This window comes from Felis catus, chromosome C1 (genome assembly GCF_018350175.1).
Source record: "Felis catus isolate Fca126 chromosome C1, F.catus_Fca126_mat1.0, whole genome shotgun sequence".
Classification (NCBI taxonomy): Eukaryota; Metazoa; Chordata; class Mammalia; order Carnivora; family Felidae; genus Felis; species Felis catus.
This window is the reverse complement of record NC_058375.1, coordinates 80,533,911-80,551,711: the sequence shown is the minus strand read 5'-3', so window position 1 is coordinate 80,551,711 and position 17,801 is coordinate 80,533,911. Positions and strand designations below refer to the sequence as shown.

At 45.2% G+C, this 17,801-nt stretch overlaps 1 protein-coding gene across 1 annotated transcript in view; it reads right to left on the bottom strand.

The window, feature by feature from the left end:
- SLC44A3 (solute carrier family 44 member 3) overlaps window positions 1-17,801 on the bottom strand; it is a 323,586-nt gene that overhangs the window by 92,386 nt on the left and 213,399 nt on the right. Inside the window, 3 exon segments of the mRNA XM_045036232.1 lie at window positions 331-473; window positions 4,036-4,143; window positions 4,654-5,023. Coding sequence (XP_044892167.1) covers window positions 331-473; window positions 4,036-4,143; window positions 4,654-4,680 — 278 coding nt within the window. The 5' untranslated portion in view covers window positions 4,681-5,023.

Below are 17,801 nucleotides of genomic sequence, written 5' to 3'. Positions count from 1 at the left end.
GTCTTTAGCTCATGCAGTGTCTCAGTGGATCCTTAAAATAACCTTGTGAGACCGGCATAACAACCAGTTGAAAAGATGAAAACCGGGTTCAGAGAAGTTAAGTACTCTGCCCAAGGTCACATGGCTGAAAATTAGCACCGGCTGAATCTGAACAGAGGACCAGCTGATTCCAAAACCTGTGTCTTCACTACCGTACACATGCCTCCTTTTTTATGAGATGGGCTGATTGTTTTAAAGGAGAAAACATTTTCCAGACTCAAAATGGCGAATTTATACAGTTTTGAAATACAGGATAGCCCCTGTAGGTTGGGGACTTACTTGAACACTTACCTTTTCAGGGTCATGTCCTGCCCTGAAAGAGGGGCCCCTTCTACAGGGGAGTTCTTCTTGCCACACACGTTGCCAAAGCTGTCATAGCCAAAGAGGAGTCTTCCCGTGGCTCCCGCCACCATCGAGTAGCCCATGATGAACAGCTGGTAAAATTCAAGTGGCACATGAGAGGTTGGCCAACAGGCTGAAAACACGGGCCCCCGCATCCCTCAAGATGTTGATATCAAGTGAAGCCAGGTAGACAATGAATCTCCCCAGCATCACTGTACTTCTCTCCTTCAGCAACAATGTCAACAATTCAAATCAGTCAGGAGGCTGTCACTCTCACCCTTGTTTTAACAGGTTAGGTAGGGAGAACATCCTAAAAGGCTGAACGGATCCTTGCCTGTGTTCTTACCTCCGTGTCCTCTGTATCCTTTTCTCCATGAGTCTGTCATTTTTTCTTCTCCTTGCCTGTGTTCTTACCTCCGTGTCCTCTGTATCCTTTTCTCCATGAGTCTGTCATTTTTTCTTCTGGGCCTAACTTTACCAGGGCAACTCAAATTTTCTTCCCCCTGGAGGTTCTTGCTTTATCTAAGCCCCCCCCCCCATGCCACATCTTTCCCCAAGCTTCCTTCTATCCCCTTCCAACTCTCTCCCTTCTCTTCCTTTCCTTGTCCTCCCCACCCCACCCCCACCAAGTTTCCTTCACTGGTCCTGCCTTCCCTCTTTTCCTCCCTTCCTTCTCCCCACCCCACCCATCCTCTCTCTCTCTCTCCTTTTTTTTTTTTTTTTTTTTGTCTTATATTTAGGGGACTCTGACCCTCAGGGGCAGAGACAACACAGTTGATGTGTAGCAAGATACTGTTCATAACAAGTGAGAAAATGGTGTTTTGGAATAAGTGCTTAAAATATACAAAATAAAGAATCTCAGGAATTCTGGACAACAACCTCTTGCAACTATAGTCACTTTTTTCCCCAATACCATCATGAATATGGAATACTTGAAACTTCAACTCAAACCACTGTCCCATTCATCATATGTAGTGATGGGGCCCTCCACTAAGATTGAGTGTGTACCTCCCCCCATGATGTGATCTTAGTGTTGTAAGTTTCCCAATTTACAGTGCATTGAACAGCATTGAAAAACTAGTGCTGACATGATCGTTCGGGAGTGAGGATACAGTACATCATTCGATAAAATGTAGTAATGATGCCCTATGTCCTAAAGGCAGACTGTCCCAAAGTCAAATATGTTTCAGATAGTCTGCATTCGTTACTTAGAAATCAAAATAATAGTCTTGAAATGCCCAGTGTGTGCCAGAGACTGTGACCAGGGGACGTAAATATGAACAAAACCAAGTCCCTGCCTTAAGGAACTCAGCCCAGAAGATGGGCAGGTTCTCTGTCCCTCCCACACCCAGCACCTCCTCAGTCTCATGGTCTGATTCCAGGACGAGAGTATCACCTTTGCTGGGGGACAGCTGGCTCATCCTGTACTTAGAGGCTGTGGGGATGGGAATACTCAGCCCCGGGCTGCAGCTTCTCCTCCCTCTCGGCTTGGAGCGTGGGAAGGTCCTGACTGGGTCTGGACTTGGAGGAAAGGGGTCCTGTGCCGCTGCCCGGCTCACCAGAGAGCTAATAGCAAAGCGGTATTTTCCACTTACCAGCATTCTTTATGTTAATATCTCCCTCGGGAAGCCTGTGGGAGGAGCGGACATTTTGTTTTTGTTGTATTTTAGGGCGGGAGGGATTTGGTGCACACTGAGTCCTTGCCATATTTCTACTTTATACCTTCGAACTTTGTTCTAATTTCAAACACACAATTACAATTCCGTATGACAGTGATACAATAGGCGTGTCTACGAGGTATGGTGAAGCTGTCAAGGAGGTCACCGTCAACTGTGCCAGGGGAGATCCAGAAAACGGAGTCTTAAAAGGGGATGGAAGCGGGCAGGTGGGGGAGGACACTGGAGAGGTAAGTAGAGGCAGAGACAGTCCAGAATTTGAGACATTCTGTTCTGTGCGTCTTATGCAAATATAAACACAGGCAGGCTACTCTTTCTCTTGGCAGTAGACTGTCTCTGCCTGTAATTCTAGCCCCTACCCTAAACCTCCTTTGTCTTAACTCGGGGGGGTGGGCAGTACCATCAATAACCCCATTTAGCATGTTACCTCACTACTGCTCAAGATGTCACAAGATCAGGAAGCTAAACAGCAGAGGCGGAAAAGCCTCCTTGCCCTTTTTTAAGTATCTGTGGTTAAAAAAAAAAAAAAAGTTGCAGAAGATACGAAAAGCCAGTCAGCTTGAAGGGCTCTCATTATTCAAATGCAATACAGGAAAGAGAATGCTGGCATATTGAAGCCTTCAAATTTATTCTGTAAATGACATGTAATTTGAAAACAGTTCCCAGCTCTGTGCCACCTCTCAGATGGCTCATAATTCTTCAGGCTGTGATGAGCCATCTACAAATCCTTTCCCCAGGCGGCTGTTGGGCTGAGAGTTTGGCAGCGATGTGCTAGGTCTGAACCGTGGAGGGGCTAGGGAAGATCGCCGAGGAACATGGACAACCTGAGGCGGAAGCTGCCCGGTGCCTGCAGGACAGCTGCTCCCTGCACCGGAACCCCAGCAGGCCCAGAGAGGAACAGCAGCCGTCTGGGGAAGCTAAGAAGGATGCGGTGTATACACACATGCTCTCTCCCGGCTCCTCCCGTAGGAGGGCTCCGAGAGCCATGAAAGGGACAACACAGGACATTCAGTTACACCTTTAAGACCCGACCTTCCACTGTGCCTGTAACCATGTCTGTGAGACACCGGTAGGTAAAGTCGGCCAGCGAAAAAATGCTTTTCCAAAGAAAGAGGAACAAACATGGCATTTTAGGGTCTATTCAAATTGAAATCTTTGCAACAAAGGTAATTACTATGGGGTAGCTATTATGCTGCTTTGTAAATTAATCATTAACCGCACAGCAAACAGAGTGCCTCAGTCTAGAATGGATGTTTTCAAGAACATGATCTTTAAAGAAGCTGAGAAGGGCTCCTTCTGCTGTTACCCACAATAAAGTATCTAAAATAAGTATCAAAGCATCCAGATTTAGCTGCCAAGAAACCCTCCCAGGACTCATGTGGCACAGCCTGATGAGGTCTACCAGCAATCCTATGTACCTAGAAACTAGAATGGGGAAAAAATTCAGCACCTAACTAGAGAGTTTCTATCAAAGGCTCATTTCCTTTGCTAAACACAACATACAGAGTGTGTGTGTGTGACGCTCAGCTGAAGTGAGAGTAATTTCTCTCTAGGATTTTCGCCCGAACGGCAAATAGTTCATGAACATTTTGTTTGGGGGGCTGTGATGGTAAAAGAACTTCCAGGCAGTGAGCTCAGATAATAAGGGATCACACGCTGGCCTATTAAGTAACAATCCTAAGAAGTGACTCTCACTTCCTAATGGAGTCTTTCATTAGACTGTGGCCTGCAGTAATAAGACAGCCTCTCCAAATTAGCCGGCCTAGGAGATTAAGAGACACCTGATAGGACTTCCCCAGGACCGATGCTGACTGTGTGGTAATGGCAGGTGTCTCTCATTGTAGCACACACTTTAACCTGGTACCACCTGGATCCCTAGGCTTCCTCAGGGAAGGCACTAGGAATACGATTTACATGTGGGCACAGTTATTTCAGGAAACACACTGTGGTCTCTTCCCTACTAGGCATCTATACTTACCAAACCAGTCCAAAAGAGAAAGAAGAGGAATAGCCATGTCGTATCTGTGCACTTCCTATAAATCTGAGGTCTCCACTCTCTTTTCCGGGGGGTTCTCTCTGCAGAAACCTTCCAGACCAAAAAAAAAAAAAAAAAGGGGGGGGGGTTGGAGAGTTGAGGAAAAGGGGATAAATAACCATATGGGTCATAACCTGGAAACTGAATCCAAATGTACTGAAGATTGTTCAAAGTAACTTTTCTTTCTTCCTTTCATTTTTTTTTTTTTTTTTAACGTGGCCTCCTGAAACTTTCAACAGAGACTCTGAAACAACCTGCTCTGTGCGGAGCAGAAGTGAAGTCCCCAGTCGCTAACTCCTTACCTGGAGGTGCACCTGTAGGCCGCCCCAAGTTTGTGCTCTGCAGCCAGCCTCTCCCGCGCCTCCGCCTGAGCACACGAGTGGGGTCCTAGATCCTCCCCGCCACGTGTCCCCAGAACAAGGCGAGGGGCGGGCTGGGCTCTATCCCGGTGGATAGGGAAGGCGGAAGCTTCCGGACGGGCAGGTGCTAGGAGTTGCCCGAACCTTCCCCTGGGGCTCCCAGCCTTCCCGCGGGGCCTTTTTGCGCGCGGGGGCTACTCACCAGGTACTCGGCGCCGGGACACTGCATCCTGTGCCGCGGCGCCGGGCCGAAGACTGGGAGCCCACGAAGCGCCCCGCGGCAGAGGAGCCTGCGGCCAGAAGGCCCAGCGGCCGGAAGGGGCGCAGCGCCGCCCCGCGGCCGCCTCCGCGAGCCTCGAGCTTGGCCCTCGGCGTCACCGGAGCGGCTCCGGGCCCGCCCGGGGCAGTCACCTGTCAGCGGGAGGGCCGCCGTGTTCCCAGGCCCTCGGCGTCCACCACCTGCGCGGTGGTGGTTCCCGGGATGCCCATCTCGCCGACCGAAGCGCGGAGTCCGCGGCCGCTCCAGCGCAGCCGGCTCAGCCAGGATCCTGCGCGCGTCCTAATTAGCGCCTCTGCGAAGAGTAAAAAGCAGAGTCTCAACAAATCCTCCCCGAGGGGTGAAGTACTGCGTTATGCCCAGCCGACAAGGAAGTAGCACTTACCTGTGTCGGATTCTGTTCTAGCGGCTCGACAAGCATTGTAAAATCATCAACAAAGCAGAAATCATTGTTGTCCCTGGTCTGCAGTGAGAGAAACCGAGGCACGGGGAAGCAGCGATGGGACATGCTCAGTGAGACACAGCTGTAAGCTGTAGAACTAGGAGTTGAACCCAAGCCCTCAGGCGGGCGCTTTCAAGTGGTTCTGTGCAAACACTACGTGAGGGATGGGAAGAGCGAATATGAATCAGGAAAAAAAAAAAAACCCATGAATCTAAATCAGAGAAATATGAAGCATGAAAAATATAATAATTGGAATGACTGTTTATTGATGCTATTTATTAATAATAATGTGGGATAAATCTAGTAGAATCAATGCGGCTGAAGAGGAATTAGTGATTAGAAGAGCGGTTTCAGCAACTCCCCAGCGGAAGCAGGAAAGCATTAAAAAAAGGAAATAAGGCAGCTTATTTTAAAATTTCCTAAGGAGTATCAGGTATAGAACTAGGACAGGAAAAGGAATGTTATAAAAAAGGAGAGGAGGAAATATTTGAAGACCTAATGGAGCTAAATTCCAAGGTTGAAAGAAAGAAAGAAACCTCAGACTGCAAGGGTGCATCTCAAGCCGTACAGAAATATTTCAAATATTTTTATCGTTTGTTTTAGGAATTTCCTAAAAATCCATTTATTGGAGCCATGGACCAACTGCCCAACTAGTTCTTGTCAGAATAACAGTTCTTCCTGTGACCCACAGATCAGTCAACAGAGTTATCACACAACTGTACCCTTCAAGACTCACTTCAAACCTTCCCCTTCCCATGTCCGTGTCAACTATGACATGACCAAGTTGTCCAATCTAATCAGCCTGTCTGCACTGAAGGACGCATCTTAATCAGACCCTGAAAAACCTATAAATACCCCCATCCTTGAAACACATCAAATGTGTTTGTATTAATACATTTATAATAATACTAAATAAAAATAAAGCCTCATTGGTTGCCTTTAGCAGTTTCTAGGGGTCAGGGGTGCCTGGCTGGCTCAGTCAGTTAAGTGTCCAACTCTTGATTTTGGCTTAGGTCATGATCTCACAGTTCATGGGTTCTAGTCCCGCGTTGGGCTCTGCACTGACAGTACGGAACCTACTTGGGATTCTCTCTCTCCCTCTCCCTCTCTGCCCCTCTCTTGTTCGTGTGCTCTCTCTCTCTCTTAAAGTTTCTAGGGGTCAGACTCATTTTGAAAACTGGTTAAGGAAAGGGGAGGAATCAAGCACGTATCCCGCCTCTCCTATATGAACTGTGCTGTGGGGTAATCACATAATTGATGGAGATTTCTCTTTATAGAAATATTCTGGCTTATATAAGTGCAGAAGGAATGACAGAATTTAGGATATCACAGTCTGCCAAACATGACAACAAAGGGACAACCAGACATTAGTCTTCTCCCAATGAAGAAAGAACACATTGCCCCCTGTGAGGTAATCAACCAGAAAAATCTACACAAATCTACCAATTTATTTTTTATTTATTTTTTAATGTTTTATTTATTTTTGACAGAGACAGAGCATGAGCATGAGCAGGGGAGAGGCAGAGAGAGAGGGAGACACAGAATCTGAAGCAGGCTCCAGGCTCCAAGCTGCCAGCACAGAGCCCGACGTGGGGCTTGAACTCACAGACGGCGAGATCATGACCAGAGCTGAAGTTGGACGCTCAACCGACTGAGCCACCCAGGCGCCCCTACCAATTTACAAGAAATATAGGGAACAGAGGGACAAGTCAAATGACACCTCAGGATGCCATCAGCAAAACCGAGAATGGGAGAGTCTCAGACACAGGACCTTGTTTTAACATCAACAACAGTAGCAGCAGCAAAAAGATTTTAAGAAAAAAAAAGGGGGGGAACCTAAAAATTAAAAGAGAGTTGGGAGGTATTTTAACAGAGAACAGAGGACATTGTTTAGATCCAAATTACACCAACTGGCAAAATAAAAGGAAAGACCTTCAGAGGACCATCTAGGGTATACGAATCCTCACTGGATATTGGATAATTTGAAGCAATTTATATTAAGGAATTTGGGGATCTGATGATGTCATTGGGGTTAAATTTAAGGGAAGTTCTTACCATTTAGATTTACATACTGAAACTTATACAAAATAGTAGGCTGTCTGAGATTTACTTTAAAAACTCCGGGGTTGGGGCGCCTGGGTGGTGCAGTCGGTTCAGCGTCCGACTTCAGCCAGGTCACGATCTCGCGGTCCGTGAGTTCGAGCCCCGCGTCAGGCTGTGGGCTGATGGCTCAGAGCCTGGAGCCTGTTTCCGATTCTGTGTCTCCCTCTCTCTCTGCCCCTCCCCCGTTCATGCTCTTTCTCTCTCTGTCCCAAAAATAAATAAAAACGTTGAAAAAAAAACTAAAAACAAAACAAAACAAAACAAAACAAAACTCCGGGGCAAGGGCCCCTGGATGGCTCAGTCAGTTAAGCATCCGACTTCGGCCCATGTCGTGATCTCACTGTTTGTGAATTCTATCTGCACACTGGGCTCTCAGCACAGAGCCTGTTTCGGATCCTCTGTTCCCCTCTTTCTGTCCCTCCCCCACCTCTCAAAAATAAATAAACATTTAAAATAAAGTTTTTAAAAAAAAAAAAAATCCAAGGCAAAGGGCAACGGGTGGAGGTGTGGAGGGAAACGAGATTGACCACCAGCTGATAATTGCTGAAGTTGGGGAAGTATACGTGAGGCTCATTAAATTGTTTTCTCTACTCTTGTGTGTTTGAACCTCCACACACACCCTTGCGCACACATACAGAGTAAACCACGGTGCCTGCCGCCTCCAGAGCCTCCACTTAGGAAGCTTCTGACACTTATTGTCTGCAGGCACCTGTTATTGAGCACACTTGCCTTTCCCCCTTCTTTACTCCCCCCGCCGCCCCCCCCCCCCCCCCCCCCCCCCGCTCCACCTGACCCCATGCATTCCTCAAGAGGCAACAGCCCCTGCTTGGCCTTAGGGTGGTTGTGTCTTCAGAGCTGTTGGCTTCCCAAGGTGCCACGTTCTCACGGTCTCTTCTCCAACCCCACCTGGGTCCCTGGTGCTCCTGTAGCGCTTTGGCCAGAACATTTTCGCCCCTTCTGCGGGAACCTCCCCATCCCCTTCCTCATACCACCTCTCCTGCCCACCTATCCCTGTTTGTCATGATTCTCACCCTTGGCCTTCCAGATGTTCTCATCTGCACCTCTTCCCAAGTTTCTGGCACTTCCTTAACTTCTAGCAGCTTGCAATCTGGCCAGATGGAGATGCAATTAGAGCCACTCCAGTTGCCCACTTTGCTTTCAAGTGCGTGACCGTCATCCCTTTGGGTCAGGTCTCTTAGGTGCAGGCTACGGCGTGAGCTCAGCTTCAGCCTGGGTATCTTATTGCTTATTCTTACTGAGTATCTGTGCTTTGGGGCCAGCACCGGGGGAAGGCCAGATTTCCCACCCCTCACCTCACTTTCCTCAGGCTTCCTCCCCTGCCTCACTAGCTCTGTGGCTGAGTTCCCAGCATGCTTTGAACTATAGCCTGACACACGATGGTGAAAATAGTGTGATATTGGATGTGATAAAGCTCCAGAGGAGGCAGGATTATGAACTCAGGCCTGAGGGTCCAGATCTTTTATCATCTTGCCTTTCCTGTCAGCCAGGAATAGTCATCCCTCGGATTGGAAGCCAGAAAGGAGATGAAGGATCCAAGGGGTCTTGGGTTTGAACTTTGGTGTTTATAGTTGGTTCAGGAATGGCCCAAGATGCACTTGGACAGAATAGGGGGCTGCGAGGAACGATTTCGCTACGAACGGGGGTATGGTGGATAAGGGAGTCGAGCAAGGTGTGTGTGCAAAGGAGTCCCAGCCCTTTGGAGCTGGATTGAGGTAATTTCAGGGTGAGGAAGTTGGAGGCTCAGAAAAGTCTTCTTTTCTCCTTGAGATCTTTGGATCAGAAATCTGGTCTTTGGAACTCTGATTATTTTTAGCTTATCTTGATCCTACAATGACTGAGCATTTTGCTTTGTGCTAGGACTTGGGCCAACTCAAGGGGCACAGGCACCACATAGGAATATTTGCCCTTTCATGGAGCTCATGCTCACATGAGGGCTGGTGATAAGCCATGTGGTGGGGGGTTCTCTGCCCAGTGTGATGGTCCCGGAAGCCTTCGTGGGAAAGCATGTCTGAGCTGAGTGGTGAAGGGTGAATAAGACATGATGACGCACAGAAAGGTGAAGAGGGCATTCTAGGCTGAAGAAACAGCCTGAACAAAGCCTGGATGCACGGAAGTGCCTGGAAAACCCCAAGCAACATAGAACTGCTGGAGGATGAACGTGAGCGAGGGAAGAAGGGAAAGGGAGAGGGTATGATGAGTCTGAGGGCAAAGAGTCCCCAGCCATTTAGGGCCAGCACGCCACATCAAGTTTCTGCTTGTGTTTCTGCGCTTAGACCTTTCCCATTCACCCTCACGTTGTAGAACAGCTTTTGGAGATTGCTATTGGCCTGGTTGTGCTCAGAGGGCTGGAAGGAGAGGGGCTTGTGTCCTCCTTGTACCTCAGAGGAGCTGGGAGCAGGAGCGACAGTTTGGGGGCTGGGCATGGTATGGGAGAACCCACGTGGTGAGAACCAAGTATGAAAACTCTCATGGGGAAGCGAGACATGGGGACAGGACGGCCATCAGGCTCTCTTCCTAAATGTGATCCTTGGAACTCTTCTTCCGGCCCCAAGGGACTTTCAGGTGGGTTAAAAAATTGTTGTCTTTTTACATTGGTTTAAATATGTTTAATTACATTATTTATGTTCATATATTCTTTTGTATGCATCACATATTGCATGGTAAAATTATATGTAACACACATGTGTCATATATGTAACATATCTAAGTTATAAGACATAATAACATGAACAGTCAAACCCACCACCCATTTTATGAACTAGAACATTTCCCAGGTGCCTGGATGGCTCATTTGGTTAAGTGTCCGAGTCTTGATTTTGGCTCAGGTCACGGTATCACAGTTGGTGCCTTCAAGCCCTACGTTGGGGTCTGTGCTGGCAGCACAGAGCCTGCTTGGGATTCCCTCTCTCCCTCTCTCTCTGTCCCTCCCCTGCTCACTAATGCTCTCTCCCCCCCCAAATAAATAAACAAACAAACAAACAAACAAACAAACAAACAAACATTTAAAAAAAAAGAAATGGAGGGTGCCTGGGTGGCTCAGTCAGTTAAACATCTGATTCTTGGTTTCAGCTCAGGTCATGATCCCACAGTTTGTGAGATCGAGCCCTGTGTCAGTCTGTGTGCTGGCAGCTTGGAGCCTGGTTCCTGCTTCGGATCCTGTATTTCCCTCTCTCTCTGACCTTTCCCTGCTCGCACTTGGTCTCTCTCTATCTCTCAAAAATAAATAAACATTAAAAAAATTTTTTTTAAAAAGGAATAGAACATTTCCATAATGTCCCTCCTCAAACACAACCCCTGTCAAACCTTCAATCTCAGACATAACCGCTGTGCTGAATTTTGTTTTTCAATCTCTTGGCTAAACATACTCATCTCACAGTATCTTAAACCTTAACTAATATAATTTAGTTTGCTTTTTAAGGGGATGTTATAAAAACTAGTGGTAAATGGTACACAGTTGTAAGAAACTTTTCTCACTCAACGTTGTGCTTTTCACGTTTGGTTTTAAATTTGAGGCTGGTCCTTCATAGACTTAACCGGACATTTTAAACACAGACTTATTGACTGTAATATAGAAAAGCAGAACCATCAAATTTCTGAGTCTTCAAATTCTGAGATAAAAACACTTGCACTACTAGAGGTTGACTGCTTGGTCTAGTCTGTTTTCCTTTGTCCCACAATTTCCATTTAGTCAGCTTTCCATGTTATTTGTATATTAATCTCTTACTTCCTCGGTTTCCACACTTGTGCAGGGTGAACACTGCCATAAATGAACTGAAGCCACTTGCTACTTTCCTTCACCAAATGTTTGTAGCCATCTCTAGGACACTTTGTGTCCACACCCATCTGCAGAAACAGTCTTCTTCCTAGATCTCTATATGAACGACCAGCGTTCTAACAGCAAAGCCATCAGAAAGCCTTTAGAATAATTCTTTGCTAGGACTGGCGACTGAACAGAAGGAAGTAGGACCCGGTCCCCTGTGTGTTCCTAGGGACATTCGGCCTTGTGTTAGCATCCTAAGGCTGCTGTGACACATTATCACAACTCTGGTGGCCTAAAACAACAGAAATGTGTTTTCCCACAGTTCTGGAGGCTGCAAGTCTGAAATCAACATGTTTGCAGGGCCACCCTCCCTCTAAAGACTCTAGAGAGGGAGACTCTTTCCTCTCAACTGGCCCAGAGTGCCCCTTGGCATTGCCCCAGTCCCTGCCACTGTCTCCACATGGCCGTATTCCCTGGGCCACCATGTATCTTCTCTTTTGTCTTTTATAAGGACACCCTTACCTTGGATTTAGAGCCTCCTCTAGTCAATCTGGGATGACTTCCTCTTAAGATCCTTACCTTACCTATCTTTATTCCAAATAAAGTCACATTCTGAGGTTCCAGTAGATGTAATCTTTTTTTTGGGGGGGTGGCATTATTTTACCCATTACAGACCTGCAGATGCTACTTGAAGAAAATGTCCTGTGGTGAGATACATTTAAAAAATTTTTTTACATTTATTTATTTTTGAGAGACAGAGGGAGACAGAGGGGAGTCAGTAGGGAAGGGGCAGAGAGAGAGGGAGACACAGAATCCGAAACAGGCTCCAGTCTTTGAGCTGTCAGCACAGAGCCCAACGTGGGACTCAAACTCATGAATCAGGAGATCATGACCTGAGCCAAAGTTGGATGCTCAACTGACTGAGCCACCCAGGCGCCCCATGCGGTGAGATATATTTTAGAAATATATCCCTCTCACAGCATCACACTGTTCATCAGTATATTATAGACTGACCCACGTTGTGGGGTGTGTGTGTGTGTGTGTGTGTGTGTGTGTGTGTGTTAACAACTATTAACACTGCTTTGAGAAGTGCTCTTAGGGACTGTATATTTTTGGAGGACATGGTCAATTTAACAGGTTGAAATATGCAGGGTCTTTGATAGTGTGGGTGGAAGGAATGATTTCCAAGACACCTGAAAAGCCCTCCTCCCCATGCCTAGCTGACCTGGTCAGAACTACCTCAAACTTCTTAGACACAAAAGGCTTTTAATCCACTCTGAAGGAAAACAAAATACAAATGGCCTTGGGAGAGGGCATTTGAGTAATAACTCCATACTAAGCTATGAACGACTAATGCCAGATTCCTTTCTTATTAAAAGTGTTGATAGAGGGCAGGGGATACCTAGACGTCAAGGTCACCAGGGTTTCTGAAGATCGGGGGGTGGCATTCAAGGGCTGGACAGAAGCCCAGGAGTCAAATTTTAGTGTTTTTTAACCTTATCAGCACCAGTGTTTTTTATTGCACCGTTTAATACTTCATGGCTGGAAGTGCTCATCTGTTTAACCTGCATAGGACTCCACTTGCATTTTGACACCAATAATTGATACATAAAGATATCATCTACTTTTGCTTCTTGCCAAATATCTGATATAAATATCAGAAGTTTAATAGATACAGGTATAAACATCTAGAAGGCACTTTGAATTTTATTTTCTAATATTGTGTTATATTTGATTACCTGTGACTTTTTCTCTCTTCTCATTCAATAGGTGATCTGTCCATTTGGATTAAATGTATAGTGTTGTAAAAACAGGAAAAAAACCTAACCACTAACACCAAAGTACTGTGTTTTAAAAATTCTTACATGCGGGGGCACCTGGGGGGCTCAGTCGGTTAAACATCTGACTTCAGCTCAGGTCATGATCTCGCGGTTCGTGGGTTGGAGCCCCATGTCGGGCTCTGTGCTGACAGCTCAGAGCCTGGAGCCTGTTTCAGATTCTGTGTCTCCCTCTCTTTCTGTCCCTCCTCCACTCTTACTGTGTGTGTCTCTCTCAAAAAAAAAAAAACATTAAAAAAATTTAAAAATTCTTACACGCCAAAACCTTTTAAGGGACAAGTGTGCCTAATTCTCCTGAATTTTATCAATCCAGCAATCTTGTCTTTTTCTGTTCTGGGAGGGGAAAGAGGAAAAGGAAAGGAGAGAGAAAATATGGGAGGGGGAGATATGAAGAAAGGGCAATAAATCAAGAGTGTGGGAACCTCGTTACCAGCTGTAGGAAGTTAGGCAAACCTTCTATCTCTTCGGGCCTCTTCGTAAAATGGGGGAGGAGAGCCAGATTCTTCTATGTCTATTTCCAGCTCGGAAATTCTATGATTTAAAACTACATGGCACAGGTAGGGAGACCAAAAACCCAGAGTAAGGTAAAGGAAGCAAATGGCAGAGATGAATGCATATATGTGAAACAGAAGTGACACTACAGTAGAGATGATCAATGAAAACAAAACAAAACCTTATTCTTTGAAAAGACTGAAAAAATAAAAAAAGGCAAGCTTCTATAAGACAGATCAATAACATAGGTTAGAGATAAAATATGCAAAATGTCCTGCATGTGACAAAGAGGTAGGTATTAGGTACACAATGATCAACGATGTGATAGCACCTCTCTACTTTGATTTTATATTTCTCTCCCATCATCCTTACTTTTCTTCTTCTTATATTTTATTTTTGCCTTCATTCTGTATCCCCATATCATATCTGATATTGGCACTTGCTCTGTTAGACCCCTGGCAGTTGTAAACCGCAGACCAGCGTTCTGGCCAAGTCCTGGCATGGAGGGCTAATGTAGTTGCCACTTTCTTACAGCAGGTGGCACTGTAAGCCAGTGACTGGGTAGTCAAACCAGCCATAAATTCATAAATTGTGGTGTTCCCCCCCTCATTGGTTCTAAGATCTCTTCCTTTATTATTTATGTTTGCATTTTTACGTTTCCAAAATTGTGAGGCTTCTTACACTCAGTATATACATATACTGTAGAATTTTATGCCCATTGAAAGCTGTTATTAAATTGATGTGGCTTCTTATCAAATCTTAACACTGTCTTAGAATGGGGGACATTTCAATATGTTATGAACCTTAGCACTGCCAGGAATGCATCAATTACCCATGGATAATATTCAAAATCACTGAATGCAAGGTCTTACCGAAGAAAGAAAAGTTGTCTGGGACTCACTGCACATTTGGGGTTGGACAGACTCTGGAGTTTGAAACCAGATTCTTACACTCACCAGCTGTGTGATCTTGGGTAAACTTGTTACCCTCTCTAAGCCTCAGTTTCCTCATCTTTAAAATGGTGAGAACAGGGGCACCTGGGTGACAATTGGTTAAAAGTCCGACTTCAGCTCAGGTCACGATCTCACAGTTTGTGAGTTTGAGCCCTGTACTGATATATGTCAGTGCAGAGCCTGCTTGGGATTCTCTCCTCCCCCCTCTCTGCTCCTCCCCCACTTGTTCTCTCTCTCTCTCTGTCTCAAAATAATACATAAACTAAAAAACAAAAATAAAACAATGGTGAGAAAAAATGGCTAATTTGGAAGATTATTATCGTATGCCTACCCTAGAACTTGGCTTACAACAGTTTCAATGAACTCCAGCTAGTGTAATATAATTTTTAAAAGCTTAGGTTAGCAACAGAATGTGAAACAGACCTGTTAATTTACAATAGGGAGAGTGCACCTGTGCTATTCACCCAGTTAGCTAATTGACTTGGGGCTGTGGATCCTGGGCCCTCGTTTGGTGCGCAGACCATATGGCACTGCTTTACGGTCCGACAGTTTGGTTCCTGGAGCAAAATCTCCTGAGATGTTTGTTCAACAGGTAGATTTCCCAGACCCACCCAGACCTGCTAAGTCAAAATCTCTGGAGGTGGGGCACAAAATGTGTCTTCAAAACAAGTTCTCCACATTGTTTGTATGTATTGTTTGGCAACTCTGACAGACTAGCGTTGGGATCATATTCACTTAGCTGAATTTCTGTAGTACTGGATTGAATGATATTATGATTTTTAATTTGCTTATTGGGCAGTGGAAAAACAAAACTACAGGACTGGTCTGGTTCCTGCTGCCCTTTCTGCTTCCCATGTGCTGCTCATCTGTCATGGGTCAGCTGTGGGTGCAGTGGTTTCTACTACCTTTGCGAATGGGTCTTGAACTTGCAAAATGAGTAAGTTCTGGAGATCTCATGCACAGCATAGAGCTTATCATTAACAATGCTGTATTTATATTTCAAAGTTGCGAAGAGACACCATCTTAAATGTTCTCAGCACAAAAAAGAAATGAGGGTCCCTGGGTGGCTCAGTCGGTTAAGCGTCCAACTCTTGATTTCGGCTCACGTCATGATGTCACAGTCATGGGATCGAGCCCCACATTGGGCTCCATGCTGAGCATGGTGCCTGCTTAAGATTCTCTCTCCTTCTCTCTCTCTGCCCCTCTTGCCTGCTCATGCTCTCTCTTTTTCTCTCAAAAGAAATGGATAAACATAAAAAAAAAAAAAGGAATCGTAATTCCGTGATGTAATGGAGGTGTTAGCCAACCCTACGGTGATGATGTTGCAATATACAAATATATCATACCAACACACGGTACACCTTAAACTTACACAATGCTGTATGTCAATTATATCTCAATTAAAAAAGTAAAAAAGATGAATGGGTCTGATATGACAACAACGCCAATGATACAGTCAGAAAATGAGAATTCTAAGTTGGTGAGAGTTCTAGATAACTGACATCTAACTTTTTAGATGTCTCCACTATTTTGAGAATTTTGATGAAAATCATTTATTCAACAAATACTTGTTGATGGCTTCCTAGATCCCAGGCTCAAACTGTTTCTCAGCCTGCAGAACACAAGGACTAGAGCACGTGGAATTGGGCAAGGGGAGAGCCAGCTGGATCAGCTCGCCCCACACAGCAAGGTTTCTGGGAAGAAGCCCTCCCAGAACCATCCAATCCTCTCTGTCGTGACTTGTGTCCAGACATGTGTTCTTTTAGATGCCGGTCAAATAATTTTGGTTGGACTATCAAGGCTCCAGTAATATTTACGCTGCCCCTCAAAATATCAAGTTGCCTGCTGAACTTAACTTTATTCCTCCGCAAATAGTTGCCTTGAGGGCAACTTAAAGTGTCAGAACAACTTGAATCTATAATCTGTGTCTATACACACAGGCGCGTGCACACACATACACAAATGTGTCTATTTTGTGGCAGGTCGAGCACATTATCACTTCTGCACACTTGGTCTACTGTACCAAGGTCTGTACCAGGTCAAAGTTGTTTTCTAGGACACACGTTAAATGACAGGGGACAAGACCACAGTGGAATAAGTCACACGCAGTGCTGAACATCAGTTCAGGATGGAACAGTAGAGGGCTCCATGGCGGAGAGCATTTACAGATGTGAGTTAATACTCAACGGCCAGAAGACTCAGCTGTCATTATCACAGAGCTTACAACTGCACTCAGAGCATGGGAAAACACAGATCGCTGTTTCCTGTAAGGGCTGGCAGATCTATCTACTTTTCTAGTGTGTTATTTCAGAGACAAATGGTATTATAATGACACAGAATAGTGTGGTGGCTTCAAATGGGGGGGTATGTGTGCCTTATCTTTCTCAATGACAACAGATCACTATTAGGAACAGAAAGTGTTGTACTGTGTGACCATTTTGAGAATTATTGTGAACAGCTTCTGTGCAATGGCGGTGGGCAGGCCCATTTGCCCAGCCCTCCTTGTGTCTGATACCTCTGTCCCCCTCCTGGCTCTGCTTCCTGGGCCAGAGTCCACTTGTTACTGTGTGTGCCTCTTGCTCCTCGAGTCACTTCGTCTCTGATGTCCTTTTCTATCTTATTTGGCAAGACATCTTTTTTTTTTAAATTGACATATAACATTATATTCAGGTGTACAACCTAATGATTCAGTGTTTGTACATATTGCAAAATGATCACCACACTAAGTCTAGTTAATGTCCAATACTACTCAGAGTTACAGAACTATTTTCTTGTGATGAGAACTTCTAACATCTATTCTCTTAAGCAACTTTCAAATATGCAATATGGTATTATTAACTGTAGTCATCATGCTGTACGTTATATCCCCAGGACTGACTTCTTTTATAGCTGGAAGTTTGTACCTTTTGATTCTCTCCACCCATTTCACCCCCACCTCTGGCAACCACTAGTCTGTTCTCCACATCAATGAGCTTTTTTTGTTTGTTTTCAAGTTTTCATATACAGTAGTCTCCCTTATCCACAGTTTTGTTTTCTTATTTTGGCTCACCTCTAATAAAGGTAACTCAGTGTAGCCCCGAATGAAGTACAGCATAAAAGTTAAGGGCTTGAATATCTACTCTGTCCCATACTGGTTTTGTGGAATTGGACAAGTTATTAACTTTTCAGGTCTCGGTTTTGTTATCTGTAAAATGGGCATGACAATGCCTACCTCTTTTCTGTGGGAGTTAAATGAGATTAGATGTGCTAGTCTTAATGCTTGGTGCACAGTAAGTATTCAATAAATGCTAGCTGTTACTTATTTTTCGTCTTCAGCCTAACTTTCCCACTTTAAAAATGTTTGTTTAGCTGTACTTGCTTTTGTAAGCGGCTTCAGATTTCTTTGGGGAACAAGGCCATGTATAAATGAATAATCCATATCGCCAGTGCCTCTTTAAAGAGTTGTATCAATGTATGATAGCAAC